Source organism: Carassius auratus, chromosome 45, assembly GCF_003368295.1.
Source record: "Carassius auratus strain Wakin chromosome 45, ASM336829v1, whole genome shotgun sequence".
NCBI classification, from domain to species: domain Eukaryota; kingdom Metazoa; phylum Chordata; class Actinopteri; order Cypriniformes; family Cyprinidae; genus Carassius; species Carassius auratus.
Window position 1 is genome coordinate 8,582,344 of NC_039287.1, and position 18,625 is coordinate 8,600,968.

The 18,625-nt window shown below is 39.7% G+C and overlaps 2 protein-coding genes, 1 non-coding gene and 1 pseudogene across 3 annotated transcripts; all 4 read right to left on the reverse strand.

Moving 5' to 3' along the window:
* Positions 1–118: 118 nt before the first annotated feature.
* On the reverse strand, positions 119–3,125 carry LOC113063129 (actin, alpha cardiac). The gene is made up of 9 exons (XM_026233318.1): positions 3,028–3,125; positions 2,150–2,301; positions 1,876–2,004; positions 1,655–1,765; positions 1,349–1,433; positions 1,094–1,255; positions 729–920; positions 460–641; positions 119–368 (listed from the first exon to the last, which is right to left on the reverse strand). The coding sequence occupies exons 2-9, from the start codon at positions 2,276–2,278 to the stop codon at positions 225–227; spliced, it is 1,134 nt and encodes a 377-aa protein (XP_026089103.1). The 5' UTR covers positions 2,279–2,301; positions 3,028–3,125; the 3' UTR covers positions 119–224.
* Positions 3,126–9,231: 6,106 nt separating this feature from the next.
* Positions 9,232–12,854, reverse strand: LOC113063130 (ribonucleoside-diphosphate reductase subunit M2). The gene is made up of 10 exons (XM_026233319.1): positions 12,583–12,854; positions 12,295–12,363; positions 11,255–11,401; positions 10,981–11,097; positions 10,766–10,899; positions 10,431–10,525; positions 10,224–10,357; positions 10,020–10,124; positions 9,739–9,852; positions 9,232–9,575 (listed from the first exon to the last, which is right to left on the reverse strand). The coding sequence occupies exons 1-10, from the start codon at positions 12,673–12,675 to the stop codon at positions 9,423–9,425; spliced, it is 1,161 nt and encodes a 386-aa protein (XP_026089104.1). The 5' UTR covers positions 12,676–12,854; the 3' UTR covers positions 9,232–9,422.
* LOC113063536 (small nucleolar RNA SNORD94) lies at positions 10,598–10,733 on the reverse strand. The gene has a single exon (XR_003278721.1). It is a non-coding gene; the product is annotated as a small nucleolar RNA SNORD94 (small nucleolar RNA).
* A 2,687-nt stretch (positions 12,855–15,541) lies between the features above and the next one.
* On the reverse strand, positions 15,542–17,652 carry LOC113062746 (Krueppel-like factor 11; annotated as a pseudogene).
* Between the last annotated feature and the right edge of the window lie 973 nt (positions 17,653–18,625).

Sequence of the window (18,625 nt, forward strand, 5' to 3'; positions counted from 1 at the left end):
TTATAGGATCAAACTGATAATAAGTAGCTTTTGTTGAGGAAACATGGAAAAGGCTGTATTTGTCAGCAGCTACTTTTTTGCCACATACTCAAAGACAAAACACAATGCGAGCCAAAAATATTGTTCCACATCACAACTTTTATTACAATAGTACATGTATATACAGCATAAAGCACAGTACAGATGAATACGGAGGGTTAGTTGGGTTGAACTGGATCTGAGGTTTAGAAGCACTTCCTGTGGACGATGGAGGGACCTGCCTCATCATATTCCTGCTTGCTGATCCACATCTGCTGGAAGGTGGACAAGGAAGCCAGGATGGAACCGCCAATCCAGACGGAGTACTTACGTTCAGGGGGAGCAATGATCTAGAGGACAAACACAAGAACATGAATCTAGTTAGATTGTAAAGTTACAGCTATAAAAGAAACAAGCTAATTTAATTGGATTGACATTTACCTTGATCTTCATTGTGCTGGGGGCCAGGGCTGTAATCTCCTTCTGCATACGGTCAGCAATACCAGGGTACATGGTGGTACCACCAGAAAGGACATTGTTGGCATACAGATCCTTGCGGATATCAATGTCGCATTTCATTATGCTGTTGTAAGCGGTTTCATGGATGCCAGCAGACTCCATACCTGTGAGGAGCAACATTGCAGGCTATATTAGCAAGGTAACAATTGTGATGTAAAACAGCAACATGGGGTAATGCAATAAGGTCATACCAATGAAAGAGGGCTGGAAGAGGGTCTCAGGACAGCGGAAACGCTCGTTTCCAATGGTAATGACCTGGCCATCAGGCAACTCATAGGACTTTTCCAGAGAAGAGGAAGAGGCAGCAGTCGCCATTTCATTCTCAAAGTCCAGAGCGACGTAGCACAGCTTCTCCTTAATATCGCGCACAATCTCCCGCTCAGCTATGGAAGAAAAGAGACAGTACTATAAGTATATTTTATATTGGAAAAAGTCTTGAAAACATTTATTTTGAGTTCATGAAAAAAGTGCACCCTCTTGAGACCAGGGGAGCGTCTGTTAATTTCTAAACAAAATTCAGCAGGATAGACTGAAGTATAATTCTTCTAGGACCCACCGGTGGTCACAAAAGAGTAACCCCGCTCGGTCAGAATCTTCATCAGGTAGTCAGTCAGATCGCGACCAGCCAGATCCAGACGCATTATAGCGTGAGGAAGAGCATAACCCTCATAGATGGGGACGTTGTGGGTCACACCATCACCAGAGTCCAGTACGATACCTGTAACATGGATTGGCATGTTAAGTATTGCAGGTTTATATAGAAAGTAGTCTTTAATGTTACGTATTGCTTAGTGACTTGATAGACACCGACCAGTGGTACGGCCCGAGGCATAAAGAGAGAGCACAGCCTGGATGGCAACATACATGGCAGGGACATTGAAGGTCTCAAACATGATCTGAAAAGGAGGATTAAAAAATGAATAAAATCTAATTCAAAATATGAACAAAAACTATATAGTATATGTATATCAATAATACAAAAATAACCCTGGTTTCAGCATTAGTAAAGGTAAACACACTCAAATGCTTTATGAAAACCCATTGCTAAGGGGCCACAAGGGGCTGCTAGAGCGTCCGTGACAAATAAAAAGGTTTGTAAACCCATGCATTAGCTTACTTGTGTCATCTTCTCCCTGTTAGCTTTAGGGTTGAGGGGGGCCTCAGTGAGTAGAGTGGGGTGCTCTTCAGGGGCCACACGCAGCTCGTTGTAGAAGGTGTGATGCCAGATCTAAAAATATTTAAATATATTAAATCATTGGTGTGAATAACCATCTAGCTCGCTAAAAGGAATTTAAATTCCCTTTTATTTTCATTCTGTATTAATTCTTTGATAGCTACCTTTTCCATGTCATCCCAGTTGGTGATGATGCCATGTTCGATGGGGTATTTCAGAGTAAGGATACCCCTCTTACTCTGAGCCTCATCTCCCACGTAGCTGTCTTTCTGACCCATACCGACCATCACACCCTAAAGGAAAAGAGTCATGGGTCATCATCATCACCAAGCATCTGTACTTCAGTTAGTTTGTATAATATGTTGCAATGATTTTCCACGGCCAATAAGCAAAATGTTGGCTGGAACCAGGAATTTACTACATGCTTTGGAGGCCCACCTGGTGACGGGGTCTGCCAACAATAGAGGGAAAGACAGCACGGGGAGCATCATCACCGGCGAATCCAGCCTTGACCAAACCAGAACCGTTGTCGCACACAAGTGCGGTAGTCTCATCGTCGTCACACATGACGGGTCTGTTTTAGGACGGTCCTAGGAGAAAGAAAACGTGTTAAGAGAGTGTATAAGTTAAATCAAAACTGAATAATAAAATGAATAAATAACCTTATTAGAACATTCATTTGTAATAGTATTTAGTAATTTAAATAAATACATATACTATATATCTATATATCCTTTACAATCCCTAAAACATTTTTTTTTTACATTTCTAAAACGCAGCTAACAAAAGGTTAACAAAAGGCCAAAAGCAGCACAGCAGTTCCCCTATAAACTATTTTAGGCATCATCTCTTGTCATTCTGAATGGAAGCCCCTGACCCAGTGTCCTATCTGTAGCTATTTCACAGTTGTCTGATGACAAATAACAGCAGGACCTCGGCTTTCTAGAAACTCTAAGAGATCCACTGGCAGCATGTCAATTCATCTGTTGATCTTCTGCACATCTTATGAGATGTGGATTCCAACCCAATGAATCCTTTAGTCAATCAAATACAACTAGTAACAACTGCTCACTTCTGCTCTCCTTCATCACCAACAGCATCATTTCTCTAACTACAGATACAGTCTTATCACAGAGAATAAGCAATTATGTTTCAATGTAAAAGCAGCCAGCTCTCCACCATCTTCATCAACAGTTCCAGAGATTAATGTTCCTTCTCATGCAGGAGATGAAGTGTTGTGTTACTCCATTTAAAATCACTCTCTGTCTTCCCTGAAGTAGTCCATAGATTCACAGCAGGTAGTAGGAAACACTCACCAAGTTGTAGCACAAGACTGGGGTTTCCGCTGGGGTGAAGGGCATGGCAGAAGGATGCCTCTTAAATATGCTAGTGGCAGGGGTGCAGGGGCGGGCTCAGGAGTTCACACAAGACCAAATAAGAGATGCTAGAAAACGGCCCCTTAGCCAGTGTATCCTGTACTCCATGGTCTCTGACTTGATTACCAAAATGGACAGATGTTTCTTAAGAAGTGACAGATCCTCTTTGGTAGCTAAATAAGCAGTGGGAAATGGTTTGTTATGATTTCAGAGCCAAATGGAAGTACTTTTCTTTGATTAGTCTCCATTTCTTTTTCTTTTGTTATTAAAGCACATAACAAAATTGCTAAAAATCAAAACCTGAAAATAAACAAATTAAATTGAATTACAAATATGAATAAATACTATAATAGCATTTAAATATAATATAAAAATAACACTGAATGAAATCCACTTGTAGCATTTAAAATGATTAATTTAAATTAAATGTCAAAATATTATATCATTTCAATATTAACCATTTCTTGTCCAATAATAATTGTATTGACAAGAATATTTATATTATTCAATCATAAGAAGATAACAGCACACGAAAAAAGAGTTTGTGATTGCCATTATATACACAAAAATGCATAAATAACATGTTTAAATGAGCATTTTAAGGTTTTGGCTATTATTTGTACCGATAAGAATGTCAGGAAATCACACATCATAACCTTTGACGCAGAACAATATACAACTAAATGTGTGAGATCAGTGTATGACCTACAATGTCAAAAAATGGTTGACATTAAAAGCATTTGGAAGACTAAAGATGTGTGGGGTCACATTTAGGAGCCAGACCTGAGCAACACTGCCTCTGTCAAATGGCCTGGGCCCTGGTATGTGATCGGTGCCCATAACATCCCAGACAGCTGAGAGGTATGGGGATGTCAAGGAGGACCCACGTCCTTTCTCTGCAACTGGTGTTCTCTGATTGGCCCAGCTCTGTCCTTTTAGGGTCATGTTGAGTGACAGGTGCTCCTGGATACACACCAGTGCTTCCCCTCGGTGCTGCTCGCTTGGCTCCAACTCCTTATTTGTCACCTTCTCCCGTTATCTCTTTCACTAAACATAATGAAAAAACAACCTCGCTATGATGAGTATGGTTTTGTAACATGCTAGTTTGATTCTACACATGTACCTCGGGTCAAAATGTGCCTTTCAGAAATTATTCGTTTTCTTTCAACATCTTAGAAGGACCATTTGGCGTTAAAGGTGGCATTGCCTCCTGTTTTGGCATGTGTTTGTTATCTTGCATTGTTTCAGGGTCGGCGAACAGGAGATAATGTTCTATTTGTGATCCTCAAAACTCAAGCCTGACTGAAAAAAGACTGTGATATCAGCGTGATAGTATTTTCTAACCTTTTGTTATCAGATTTCTGGTGTTTCGTATAGACCCTTCAGCTCGCTGAGCCATAGTTGGATTATGTGTGAGCATTTTTGAGCACCATGATGTTTAACCCTCTTTGTTAATGTGCTATTATTAGCCATTTTTCAAGCTAGCTTGATAGATATCTACAGAACACAATCCATTCAGATTCCCTTACACCGTGACCAATTCTAGCATCTTATTATAGCTCTGATGATGCTGTCAACCAAAATGTGATCAATGCTAATGGAATCTGCATCTTTTTGATGACAAAAAAACACTGAAAAAGTAAATTTATGACATTCAGGAAAAAAAACAAAGGAATTAGTGTGTCCCAATTGCGCTATTAATGTACAGTAACAGTTGTAATTCTGCTGTAGCTAAACTTACTGAGTTGTGATCTATTAGCACTGCTGTGTGGGAGGTCCAGTGGTCAAACAAAGCAAGCAACCAACACAGGCACTTTGACAGGGTCCTGTCTCCTTTAAAGGGCATGGAGGGGACACAGGATTTGCCCGTTTCAGACAGCTGCGCTTACTAGTAGACCCTCAATTGGAGAGTGGCAACTCTGGGCCCAAATGCTTTTTAACATACATTATATTGTGAACAATGATTTTGTGACATGACCATGCTGGGCCATATCAGAGTGATATGCTGGATGAAATGCTGCGCTGATGGCAGCACTGTTGCCTTTAATAAAGGAGAATGTATGAAACACACAATTTAAAGTTAAAATTCACGTTCTTTATCAAATGTGAGTACATAAAAGCTGAGTTAATGTTCTGATAAGGTCCAATGTTCACTATTAACCTTTAACCATGATTTTGCCTCAATAAACACCTAATTTGCTGATTATTAATAGCTAGTAAGGTACTTGTTAACTTTAAGTATTGGGTAGGGTTGAGGGATCTAAGGGATGGTCATGCAAAATAAAGCATTACAGTTTTTTTCAGTCGCTAACAAGCATTTGTCCAAGCAGTTGTCACATTTTCAAAACTCTAAACACAATTAGCACAGCATCTGTCTATTGTGGCCATACCATTCACACATTTCATGTCGTTTTCACACAATATGGGGTCATTAAATACATTTCCACAATGCTTACATTTTCTGAACAGACAAGCTATACCTCCCAACAAAATTATGGATCGTTTTTGTAGTATTTACAAATGTTAACACACAACATCAGTTCAAAAACAATATATCTTAGCTGATTTATGTTGTGTAAATTGGTCCAACCACAGCTGATTCCTATCTGGCTTAGACTCAGTGGCAGGGGTTATTTTTTTCTATTACATTGACACTTATACAATAAAAGGAGGACTTTGAAGAGTGATGTTTTTGGAAACAGAAACAGAAAAAGACAAACACTGTAATGAATGGACGAGGAAGAGTAAGAGCAAGGGGCCCAGGGAGAAGAGCAGGCCCAGTGAGAGGAGCAGGAGCATTGAGAGGAGCAGGAGCAGTGAGAGGAGCAGGAGCAGTGAGAGATGCAGTGAGAGGAGCAGGAGCAGTGAGAGGAGCAGTGAGAGGAGCAGGAGCAGTGAGAGGAGCAGGAGCAGTGAGAGGAGCAGTGAGAGGAGCAGGAGCAGTGAGAGGAGCAGGAGCAGTGAGAGGAGCAGTGAGAGGAGCAGGAGCAGTGAGAGATGCAGTGAGAGGAGCAGGAGCAGTGAGAGGAGCAGTGAGAGGAGCAGGAGCAGTGAGAGGAGCAGGAGCAGTGAGAGGAGCAGTAAGAGGAGCAGGAGCAGTGAGAGGAGCAGGAGCAGTGAGAGAAGCAGTGAGAGGAGCAGGAGCAGTGAGAGGAGCAGTGAGAGGAGCAGGAGCAGTGAGAGATGCAGTGAGAGGAGCAGGAGCAGTGAGAGGAGCAGGAGAAGGAGCAGTGAGAGGAGCAGGAGCAGTGAGGGGAGCAGGAGCAGTGAGAGGAGCAGGAGCAGTGAGAGATGCAGTGAGAGGAGCAGGAGCAGTGAGAGGAGCAGGAGCAGTGAGAGGAGCAGGAGCAGTGAGAGGAGCAGTGAGAGGAGCAGGAGCAGTGAGAGGAGCAGTAAGAGGAGCAGGAGCAGTGAGAGGAGCAGGAGCAGTGAGAGATGCAGTGAGAGGAGCAGGAGCAGGGAGAGGTGCAGTGAGAGGAGCAGGAGCAGTGAGAGATGCAGTGAGAGGAGCAGAAGCAGTGAGAGGAGCAGGAGAAGTGAGAGGAGCAGGAGCAGTGAGGGGAGCAGGAGAAGTGAGAGGAGCAGGAGCAGTGAGGGGAGCAGGAGCAGTGAGAGATGCAGTGAGAGGAGCAGGAGCAGTGAGAGGAGCAGGAGCAGTAAAAGGAGCAGGAGCAGTGAGAGGAGCAGGAGCAGTGAGAGGAGCAGGAGCAGTGAGAGGAGCAGGAGCAGTGAGAGGAGCAGTGAGAGGAGCAGGAGCAGTGAGAGGAGCAGTGAGAGGAGCAGGAGCAGTGAGAGGAGCAGGAGCAGTGAGAGGAGCAGGAGCAGAAGCAGGAGCAGTGAGAGGAGCAGGAGCAGTGAGAGGAGCAGGAGCAGTGAGAGGTGCAGGAGCAGTGAGAGGAGCAGGAGCAGTGAGAGGTGCAGGAGCAGTGAGAGGAGCAGGAGCAGGAGCAGTGAAAGGAGCAGGAGCAGTGAGAGATTGTTTTTATTTTACCCCCCCCCCCTCCCCCTCCCCTCCTTTTTTATCTGGGCTTTTTGCTGTTGTTGTTTTTTTGTTCGGAATGCTCTTATGTGTTTCATGGATATTTTGTTCACTGTAGGCAATACTGTCAAACCTTTTCTGTTCTATCATACCGTGTTTCTACTGTACCTCCTGCAGTAAACAGTAAAGGAAAAAAAATAGCTTTTTACTGGAAAGCTTTTGAATGTGAACATTACTGTACATTTGGACATACAGTTCCTGACCAAGAAATTTAGTGTAAAACAGTGAATTGCATGTTTTGCATGCAAATACCTGCAAAACTGAGACTGAAAAGTGCAGTTTTTGTAATGTCAACAATAGCCAGTATTTTGAAACCTGGTGTACTTTGATTGACTGCATGTAACTTGTGAGGTGGAAACAAGTGTTATTCTTTGACAGAATAATTTAATTTTGAGTCAGATTTCCAGTGTTTTGGGAAAGTTAGTGTGTGCAGAGAAAGATGTGTTCTATTTTGAAATGAGGATTTAGTATACATTTAACAAAATGTGTTTTTGAGAAGAAAATTATCCATTTGGCCAATTGTAGGCGTTAGTCTGTGTTAAGAGTTTAGAAAAAGTATCTGAAGTATGGTTAAGCGCTTGTTAGCGATTGAAAAAAACTGTAATATGTGCTTTACAGTATAAGTACTAATAAACCACAGTATGCTAGTAATATGCATGCTAGTTAATAGTGAGAATTGTACCTTAAAAATTGTTACCATAAATAAATAGCGTTGGTAGTAAATGTAAAAACATTTGGCAAAGAAATCTAAATTATAACTTCAATGTAAAGAATTTGCAAGAAAAAATTGCAAACAAATGTTTTTTTTGCGGGGAAAGACAAAGACAGCAGTGAAATCTGTTTGTGAGAATCACTCAAGACAGGGATTTCATATAAAACAAATATATCACTTTGGTGTATTTGTTTCTATATACAAGTGTTGCTTATTCTATATGTTGTAACATTGGGTTGTTTTAGTGATATAATGTCTGATAACAAGATCTACGGTGCGTCAATGTGTCAGCTGATGCAGCTGTTGTCAACAAAGGACTCTTTTAGAATGGACTGCTGACAGACATGCTAATGAGAAAACCCCATATAAATGAACCTTATATGTATATGTCCCAGAGTCAATCACTGTTCAGATTCACACACTCATATCAGCTCCGAAAGACTCCGATGGATCCTATACCTTTGTGTCACTGTGCAGTTCATGACATCAGTTTTACAGCAGCACAAATCACCTCAAACAGAAAAGCATGAGGTTGATGTAACACCTATGTACAAAAAATTATATCAACATATGCAAATACAAGCACAAATATGAAAATTGTTAACTCTTCTTGAAGTTTAAGGAATGCATCTGCAACTTTCACGCAGAGAAATAGTTTTGCATCATCCCAAGCACTTGAGAATGACTGATGACCACAAGCTCACACCAATGAGGGCCCCAGAGATAATTACTACTATAAATATACGAAGTGCTTTAGAAGTTTCCATATCAGCAATGTTGGGCATATAGAAAACACATTTAATCAGTGTATGAAAGCATTAAGTCTCAATTACACTAGAGGTTCACGGTTTCAGATGGAAGTGAAAAATAATTTCATTCCCATTGTGAATCTGCAAATATTTACCATTATTGGACAGTAAATGTGAGCTTATATACAGAATTTCAACAGTTTTGAACTGGAACACCTTGAAAAGCCTTCATAGAATTTATCTCGACTCTTCACCTTACTTCAAAAGTGATAAACCAAGATGGGGTTCCAGTTTGGGGAGGATGCTATAAGACTCTACAGCAGCAAAAAAAAAAAAAAAAAAAAAAAACGAACTAAGCCTATGTAGGCAACAAAAGGCAGCCAGGAAACAAAACTTGCCAAACTTTTTTTACCTGGAGATTTTATTATGCTCCTACGAAGCACTTAATAAAAATGACACTAAATTAGCACAATACTAAGTGGAAGGTAATAGAACTTGAGCACCAATTAATAAAGTCTACCATATATATACACACATAAAGGCACTATTTGCAGTGGACAGACGTACGTTCCTATAAAATAAGAGACAAATGTATAACTATTCCTGGTCTTCACCATGCCCAAAAGCAAAAGAAGAGCAGCAAGTAGATTCGTTCTTTTTATTATCATCATTTAAAACAAAAATAAAGCACTTCAGTATCGGCTCTTTAAAAAGGAGCAAAAGTATTTATATTAAAAAAAAAAAAAAACTCATGTAAACAATCTAGAAATTAGTGAGGTTAAAACTCCTGAGTCCAAAGAGTTTAAGTGTCCATTAAGGCACGCTGATTGGGTCCCTAAAAATCAGCATCCAGTCTGAAAGTGTTATCTGTGGATCCAGACATGACTCCCATCCGCTGGTACTCGCCAACTCTCTTCTCAAAGAAGTTGGTCTTGCCCTCCAAGGAAATGTTCTCCATGAAGTCAAAAGGATTTTCCACTTTATAAACCTAGAAAAGCAGTAACAGTTAAAAAAAAAAAAAAAAATTATATATAATAAATTTTAAAAGGCACATAAGGCTGCTGATCCAAGGTCAATCACAAAGAATATGCGGTCATAAGCAGAGATTTAAAGCTTAATTAATAAAAATAAATTATGCCAAATAAACCTACCTTGTCAAATCCCAGCTCAAGCAGAAGTCTGTCAGCCACAAATTCAATGTATTGCTTCATCAGGTCACAATTCATACCAATAAGCTTTACTGGCAGAGCATCAGTCAGGAATTCCTAAGTCGTTAAAGAAACAAGATTTGTATTCTTGCCAAAACAGTGCATTTAATTGAAGATACAGTACAGCTTGGGCAAAAAAATAAAATAAAATTAAAAAAAATTAAAAAAAATAAATTTATAAACCTGTTGAAACCCTGAAATAGAAGTAGCCAAAGCACACAAACCTGTTCAATTGCAACTGCATTCACAATGATTTTCTTTACAGTTTCTTCTGAAGGTTTGTTGACCAAGTGCTTGAACATGAGGCAGGCAAAGTCACAATGAAGACCCTGTATGTATGAGAATAAACATTAAGACCACATCTTCAGCTTTCACACTACACTTCGAAAAGCATCCATACCCATGTTAGGGAGAGTCAAATTGGTTACCTCATCTCTGCTGATAAGTTCATTGGAGAAGGTGAGTCCAGGCATGAGTCCTCTCTTCTTTAGCCAGAAAATAGAAGCAAAAGACCCAGAAAAGAAGATTCCTTCCACAGCAGCAAAAGCCACCACTCTCTCCCCTGAAAACAAAAAGACTCCAATTAGCTCAAGCTATTTAAAATAACCAATACTGGTATATTAAATACAACATACCATATTGTGCATTTTTGTCACCAATCCAGTTGAGCGCCCAGTCAGCCTTCTTCTTAACACAAGGCATTGTCTCAATGGCATTGAAAAGAAAATCTCTACAAGACAAATAAAAACACATTAGTCAGCTAAATGAAAGTTCAGTTCGATAATTAGAGGAGCATGTTAATGGAGCTCAGTTAAGGCGATAGTTTCGTGCTGACGCCCTACAACCAGCTGACCACATGTCCACTGATCTTGAGCAGTCACCACTCAGCTCCCATTATCAGCTGAGGTCCGTACCCCTGCGCCACTCATCATTGCCCCAAATACCTCCAACATAATGCCCGATAGCTCACCTCTCTTTGGGATCTTTGATGTAGGTGTCAATCAACAGACTGTACATTTCAGAGTGTATGTTTTCCATGGCAATCTGGAAACCGTAGAAGCAACGTGCTTCAGTCACTTGGACCTCCTGAGTAAATCGCTCCACCTAGAGAATCACAGAAGACAAGCAGAATTACAAGAGAGTTACCCTTTACAAACATGTGCACAGGTTTGCCTCTGAACTCACCAAGTTCTCATTGACAATGCCATCACTTGCAGCAAAGAAAGCCAAGACATGAGAGATGAAATATCTCTCCTCGTCTTTCAGGGAATCCCAGTGCTGAAGATCTTTGGACAGGTCAACCTTGGAGAAAATAAAATGCAAACCTTTCAAAATACTGCACTCTAAAAGTCAAAGCAAGTGTGACAGCAGCATTTAGGTCGTGTTTGATGCAATATTTAAGAATGATAATGCGACAAACTTGAATTTGATCTACGGCATCAAATACATTGAACCTTACCTCCTCTGCAGTCCAGAAGGAGGCCTCTGCCTTCTTGTACATCTGCCAGATGTCATGGTACTGAATTGGAAAAATGACAAAGCGATGGGGGTTGTCCTTCAGAAGGGGCTCCTCCTCCACAGCTCCTTTGCTAGCTTTTGTCTGATCCTGAAGTTAAAAAAAAAAGGTAAAAACTTTAGATTTGACAAACTAAAGTTTAAGTAAACATTTAACAGCAAGTGTGAAATGGAGAGAAAAAAAAAAAAAAAAAAAAAAGGCATCCTATTACCAATAAGGTAAAAACTATGCACAAAATGTTTAAATGACTCGCCACTGTCATATGGCTCACATTTAAAAGACCTGAAAACCAAAATATCTTATGCCTTTTACTTTAGGTCAACAACGCGGCATTAAGCACTTAAATGTTTGCCATTTTGATCAATATGCCCAAATCTTAACCTTTCATATTACTGAACCTAAAACCCAGAAATAGACACGTAGCTTTGTGTGGGTCCATAAGAGGGCGATTGCGTTTCATTTTTCTCTCAAAGTAATGCAACTACTTCCGGTCTAGTTTACCGGTATAACAAAAGTGCTCCTCCGTTTAACCTAACAAAAAAAAAGCTTAAGAAAACACGGTCATATAAACATGGTTTAACAAACAATTGTCATACAGAATGAGTTGTCGTATTTAAAACAAGCTTTCACGTCAGTTCTGCGTAGTTAACACATTACATCAGCTCGAGATACTGATCCGACTAAACATTACCCAATAAGATCAAAAACAAAACGGTCTCAAAACAAAATAATTGTAAGTGACCATGTGTCATGGCATCCAGTAGGTTTAAATTTGCTTAAGAGTTATTTGTTCTTATTAAAGGTAAGGACAAGTTTAGATTGATCAGTCCAACTTGGCGCGCTCTGAATCCGCCAAAATTAATCTACCACTTCAAAGACATCACTCGAGAAATCACTAACATTAGTCTTAAACTGTATAGATTGCATGCCTTAAAGTTGTAAATCTTGGAAAACGTGCAGGAATGTAGTTAAAGTGAGCGTACCTCTGAATCGACAAAGATTTTGCGCGCCGTTTTGGAGGCCAGGATTCTGGTGGAGCTCAGACTGGGTGGCTGAGGACAAAACAAATTACCCATTTAGGATATACAGCATGATTATGATTAAAGGTTTAACATTTGGCTTTTTAGTTGAGCAAATGTAAGGTTTCTATCAAAATGTATATTTATCAAGATGCCTAAAATGTAAAGCATCTTACTACACGCTTTACTAGCAGTAGCACGTTCTAAATATAACGTTACGTTAACTTAAATAATAATAAATAAATAACTTACCGTGTTTTCTTTGTCCACCAAGGACATGTTAGTCAATTTTGCAGAAACCAAGTTTTCATTCTTGGCTTTCAGTGGAGAGCGAGTTGACGACATTGCAAAGCTTAGGGTTTTAGATAAAACAGAAGATAAGGATAATTAAAAAAACTAAAACAAAGTAAGTTACAAATAAATAAGATTAAAAGTAGAAGATTGAAGATCCACAGTCCAGCTGAAGGAAAGAAAACGAAGTATGAATGCCGGGTGTTCTTTTTATATTCGATTCTTGGCGCTCAATGTCAGCCAATAGAAAAAGGGCAAACTTTACTGCTTTGTTTGGTCCTTTTAATTTTTTCATTAGATGGACCAATCAGAATTCTCCAAGACCTCACGTGAGAGCTGCGCCTAGCGGGAAATTCAAACGCGTTGGGGGATGCGAAGTGTTACAAAACCGAACGTTCAATTACACAAACAGGTTTAAAAAGGCGCCAATATGGAACAAAAGCTATATATTATTATTATTATTACAAATATTTAATTTACAATATTCTAAAGTGTATAAAGCCCACACAAGAAACCCTTACATATACAGATATTATTTGTAATACAAGCCTAGTAATAATATTTCTGTTTACACTTTACATTAATAAGTTGGCATCATTTTTAATTCCCTTTGAACAGAATAAGGTTAATGAAAATTACATGTAGTGCCAATTAAACCACTCCAGTCGAGACCGACTCCTGCGGTTATCAGTCACATAACGTTACAGATGCCACATACCTCAGAACACAATAAACATTAAGACCCTGCTGTATGAGGAAAAACTCATTTTCAAAAATATATGTTTTTCTCCTTTTACAACGTCGCAGCCAGAAATTCAAGCCAAACAAACCCTCCCGAAATGAAGCAATGGTTTGGCGCCAGATTTGCGTAAACAATCATAACAAAAACATAACCCGTACTATCATCCAGAAAAACGGAAATATTAATTTTTAATGGTGAACACAAAACTGCAGGTGATCTTTGAATTTACTACATTCATAAAGGCATCCTATTGGTGTGGCAGAAAAGTATTATAAGTAATATTTTTATATTCTTCTTCTTTCTCTCGTCCACAAACACAAAGATCATTTTGGGCATCGTTAACTAATATAAAACGCTAACGTAGTAGAGGTGTTTAAAAAGAGAAATTCTAAGCATAACGTATTTTATTGGTGATTAAACTTTACACCACAACAAACTATCAGCTGCTACCTTAAGCCAGTTGCTCACAACAACCCAACCAAAACACATATCCTACGAGCTTTGAGATTCATTTCAAAATCTACTATGAAAACAATAACCCAAATTGTGTCAAAAACGTATTTTGCAAAAACATTGAAATCCGTTTTTAGTTTCATAACAAAAACATTTTCAGGACGCGGGAGTCGACAAAGAACAATAAAAACGCCCAAGAGGTCACTACCTGGGATAAATACAGCATGATTTTGAAATACTGCCCCTAGTGGCAGGATGACAATAATCACATAAACGCGAAATGTTGAGAAGCTGCATACATCTCTTCTTCATAATATTTTATTTTGCTCTCAGATTACATTATTTGATTAATTATTAATTTAATAGTTTTTTCTATGTTTTTTTTTGGCTGAATGATTATACAGAACAAAATATTCCAAACTAAAATAAAGATATTAATTTTTTGAGCTACTATGAAACAACCAGATGCGATAGTACGCTCAACCCCTTGGTGGAAATCAGTGTCAATAAAACAAAACTGCATACGTTGCTAACGAAACCAGCAGGGGACGCACCTAACCTTTAATAAAATATGCCGTTTGCGAGAGATTTAAAATGAATCGTCTACATTTGCGAAAAGTTGTTAAAAGGTTATCATCCTCATATATGACAAACAACTACTGGTCAAATGCGAAAATGGCATAAAACTGGTTTTCCACAAGATAAAAAAGACAGTTCACGTGGCTGCCATCGAGTTTACCCATTTTTCTTACATCTAACGGTTTAGATAATCATCATTAAAATAGAACAACTGTATTTTACATCAACTTTCAGTGCAGAAATGATGTATTTTGATTTTCTTTGTGTTTCTTTTTTCGTTGGGAAATATCGGTCAGTAAGGCAAATGGGCGGAGACCAAGGCTTGTCAGTCAAGCTACTTGCCATATTTATAACTCGTCGTCCTCTGTGATTGGTCGCGCCCCCAACCGTTCCACAATGGAGCAATGTGATTGGACGAGGTTTGTTACTGGGTGCTGTGGGGTGACAGGGTTGAGAATTGATGTTGAGCTGGTGTTGTGTAACTGTGTCGTCACACCACTTCATGGCTATGTAATGATTCTTTGTTTTCCTTTTCGACGTTTTTACACGTTGTATAACGCTTTTCAGCCTGTTATGTTTTCTGTTGTGTAATTTCTGAGTTAAATGCTTTTATTAAGTGTTATTTTTATTTTAAGTCCAGCCAGTATGTAATGGCTTTAAATACTTAATAAAAAATAAAAGACTGAGGTCTCAAACTAAAAAAAAAAAAACTAAAAAAAAAAAACATTGAGGTAACAATAAAACAAATCTATATTCTTACTACAAAGTTTATTATTAATAATATGGAATACTGCAGGTAGTATCGCATACAGAAATACTGTCCAATTAACAGAAGTAAAATCAATAACATTTATTCATACACCAACACTAAATGCAAATTTGAAATACACATTACATTCATATAGATAGTGATATCATAATACAACTATACAACAGTAAATAGTAAGTAACAGATGAACTGATGTAAAGACTTTGGCAAAGGGAGTAAATATACATAGGGAGACATAACTTATATAAAAGTAAACAAGAATTCCTTATAAACAACCATGATTAAATAAAAATCCCAGTGGCAATGTCATTTTGTTTTAATATACATGGATGTGTAGCAGCCTTGGTTTCTTGTATTTCCCCTGTTAAAATGGTCAGTTGGATATTGTCCTGAGGTGAGTGGTCCAAGTCTCGACCTAGTTTGATGCAGGTAGAAGCACACTAAGTGGTATGGAAGGATGGTGCTTGGGAAGTGGCCATTTTGTTAAATGTCTAGAACTTCGTTAGGCCAAGCTGTGGACCTCTTGGTTGTCATATGACGTCTTGCATGCTTGGTCAGGTGGTCGCTTCGCATGAACCGGCGCTCACAAACAGGACAGACAAATTTCTTTTCACCCGTGTGTGTCCGACGATGCCTGGAGAGTTCATCTGAACGGGCAAATTTTTTGTCACACCCTTCCCAATGGCACTGAAAGGCTTCTCACCTGAGATACAGAGAAAGATGATCAAGAAACATGTTTTATGGATGCAACTACTAGAACAAAAACATATTATCTGCCAGATAGATACAAACCTGTATGGGTCTCAAATGAGCCTTCAAGTGGGAACTTTTGAAGTAAGTCTTCTTGCATCCTTGGAAGTTGCAGACATAGTTCCGCCTGCGCGAGAAGTCCGATTGTGTCACTCCACTGCTCTGACCTGAGGGCACATAGACTGGAGCGGGTGCCAAGGGCAGGAGCTTTGTGTTTCCCAAGTGTAACAATGCTCTGTTGGGCAGGTGGAGGATTGGGATACCTGAGACTGCGGAACGACAAACATCACAGTGCCCTGAGCCACAGGTGAGCCCACCAGAAGAGGTTGAGAATGTGGAAGAATGGGCTTCGATCCCAAGGCCTGCATCTGAACTGGAGTCTGAACAAATGCGGAGATGATTCCAGTCTGCCCGTTAACAGGAAACACCTGACAGAGCACTGGTGGGCTGGATATGGGCGTCTGGGGAATGGCTGGCTGTGATGTTGGGATAGCAGTGCCCGTGGAGTGAGGAGAAGGGAAGTTCTTTCCAATTTCTTCAGTGTCACATGGGCTACTGCAACTTTGCAGTTCTGCTGTGAGGTTGGCAATTGGCTCTGTGTGCTGTAGAGGGATTTCTGAGGACCATGGCTTCTCCTGCCCTGTGGTCAAGATGGAATGTTGTGGTCCACTGATCTGTCAGCAGTGTGCCGTATGACGCTGGTGGCTCTGCGGAGTGAGGGCTGTTCTGCTGGTAGAGATGGGTTGAGCAGGACTGTGGTGCTGGGATGCAAGTTGATGTGACATGCAGCCCTGTTGGTCAAGGCTGAGCATAGTCTGGGATGTGGTTTTGAGACCTGAGCAGGCCACTGAGGTACTCAGAACCGTTGTGCCTGAAGTTTCCGCAAAGCTTTGGGCTATGGGGAGGTGTCATGCACTGTTGGAGAGAAGATATTTGCATTGAGCATTGAGAATCGTCTTTAAGGCTGGAGAATACTACACAACTAGTACCCAGATTTTTGGCCCAATTTAAGTCCGGACGAATTGATGCTATTCAGCAAAGGCCAATCAGATTTGGACCAATTTCACAGCATATCAAATAATGTGTGATGGGCACAAACTAAGACTAAAAAGTCCATCCAGTTAAAGAATATCAAACATATTTTTGAGCCAATTTTAAAACAACATTGTTTTCATTTGATAATGCATCTCCTAGTTTCTGTGTAAGGTCCTGTTGTGTTTGTAATGACTTGATAGTCTGGTAGTATATGATGTCCAGTTTTTATCTGCTACATTTTCAAAGTTGCCAGGTGTCTGGTGCCTAATGTTTTAAAATTGATCTTAAAAGTCATGTAGTGTATTCCTGCATTTAACAACACTACACTTTCTCTTTCAAAATTATTTAGGCCAAAACAGCTTTCTCTTCTGCAGCATCCCCAAACCTTTTTTAGAAATATTATTTATAATGCTCACTAAGAACTAGAACACAGACCATTTATTTATTTAATTTTTTAAAGAGTCACTCACCAGTGATGAGAGGGAGACTAGGTCTTTAGGGGACTCATTGATTTCTAATTGCAATGGGAGAGAATCACAGGAGTCCTGAGGTGGGCGTCAGTGGGCGAGGCTTGGGCGTCCTCCTGGATCCAGGAGCTCATGCACACCAAAGCCTCTGCAGCCTCCAGGTCGTTGTATTCCAGAGTGGAGGAGCAAGACTTCTCACTGTCATGCCTGTTTCTCTCCATCATCACTTCACAGATGTCCACCAAGACTGGACTACAGATTGGAAAAAAAGTACATTAATTCATTTTAATGCCAGATTGGGCAGGTTACTGAACTGCAATAACACTGAAGTTGAAATTGACAATACCATTATAATGAAATGTGCTCAATGTGATTGCATGATACACATAAAAGTGGCGATGTTTGTCATGCATCTGCTGTAAATAGCTTTTGCCATTCATAAGCAAAAAAAATGGTCCCCAGAGCTCATCGACTACACCCACCCTGAGCCTGCACACGCGTTAACTGTGAGCTGCTGGGAACCTCCATTGCCAAATATAGATTTAAGAGTGACGTGCACCCAACCAAAGCGCCATGTGAGTATGCTATACGAAAAAGTATCATCCTAGTGTGGTTAACCATATCAAACATATTGCATTAAGGTTACTCTTACTCTTGTCGGCATAAAGGAGCCCTTGTGATACACAAAGCGTGATAGAAACAATGCATAACGTGTTTATAATAACACAAACAAACAATTGCATTCTTAAAATAAACTGACAATTGAATACAAAAATGAAATAGGAGAAAAATGATCAAACTCGACTATGTTCAGGGTTCAATAAGGTCGCTAGAGAATAAAAACAGTTTGAACGTAAAGTAGCACTGCAGCTTAATGCAGGGAGGGAAATGCACAACAATGATTGCGGCAAACTGTTCGCCCATGCCTTAATTTAATTAAAGCAATGGAACACAAAGAATGTTGCTCGTTGCAAGTGTCAAGAAGATCAGATATGTTGTGTGTAAACAGAAATTATAAGCTTTGCTCTGTTCTAAGTCAATTGTTCTACGTCAATGAGCGTTAAATTATTTTACATGGGTCGCAACTTAAAGCAAAAGCGGATGTCATTAGTCGGTCAATGCGCAAAAACTTAAAAGTAGCAATAAAACCACATCAGCAATATAATCAACTCACCCGGCCAGAGTCAGAAGCAAAATTCAGCATGTGTG

Bases quoted from the DNA above. Each gene is read 5' to 3' on its own strand.
- LOC113063129 (XM_026233318.1), bottom strand. From the start codon at position 2,278: ATGTGTGACGACGATGAGACTACCGCACTTGTGTGCGACAACGGTTCT. The intron at 1,256-1,348 runs GTCGGTGTCTAT...TCCATGTTACAG, and splicing joins TGCCTCGGGCCGTACCACTG to GTATCGTACTGGACTCTGGT. The intron at 642-728 runs GTATGACCTTAT...TGCTCCTCACAG, and splicing joins CTTCCAGCCCTCTTTCATTG to GTATGGAGTCTGCTGGCATC.
- LOC113063130 (XM_026233319.1), bottom strand. From the start codon at position 12,675: ATGTCGTCAACTCGCTCTCCACTGAAAGCCAAGAATGAAAACTTGGTT. The intron at 10,526-10,765 runs GTGAGCTATCGG...TTTGTCTTGTAG, and splicing joins ATCAAAGATCCCAAAGAGAG to AGATTTTCTTTTCAATGCCA. The intron at 10,358-10,430 runs GTATGTTGTATT...TTTTGTTTTCAG, and splicing joins TGACAAAAATGCACAATATG to GGGAGAGAGTGGTGGCTTTT.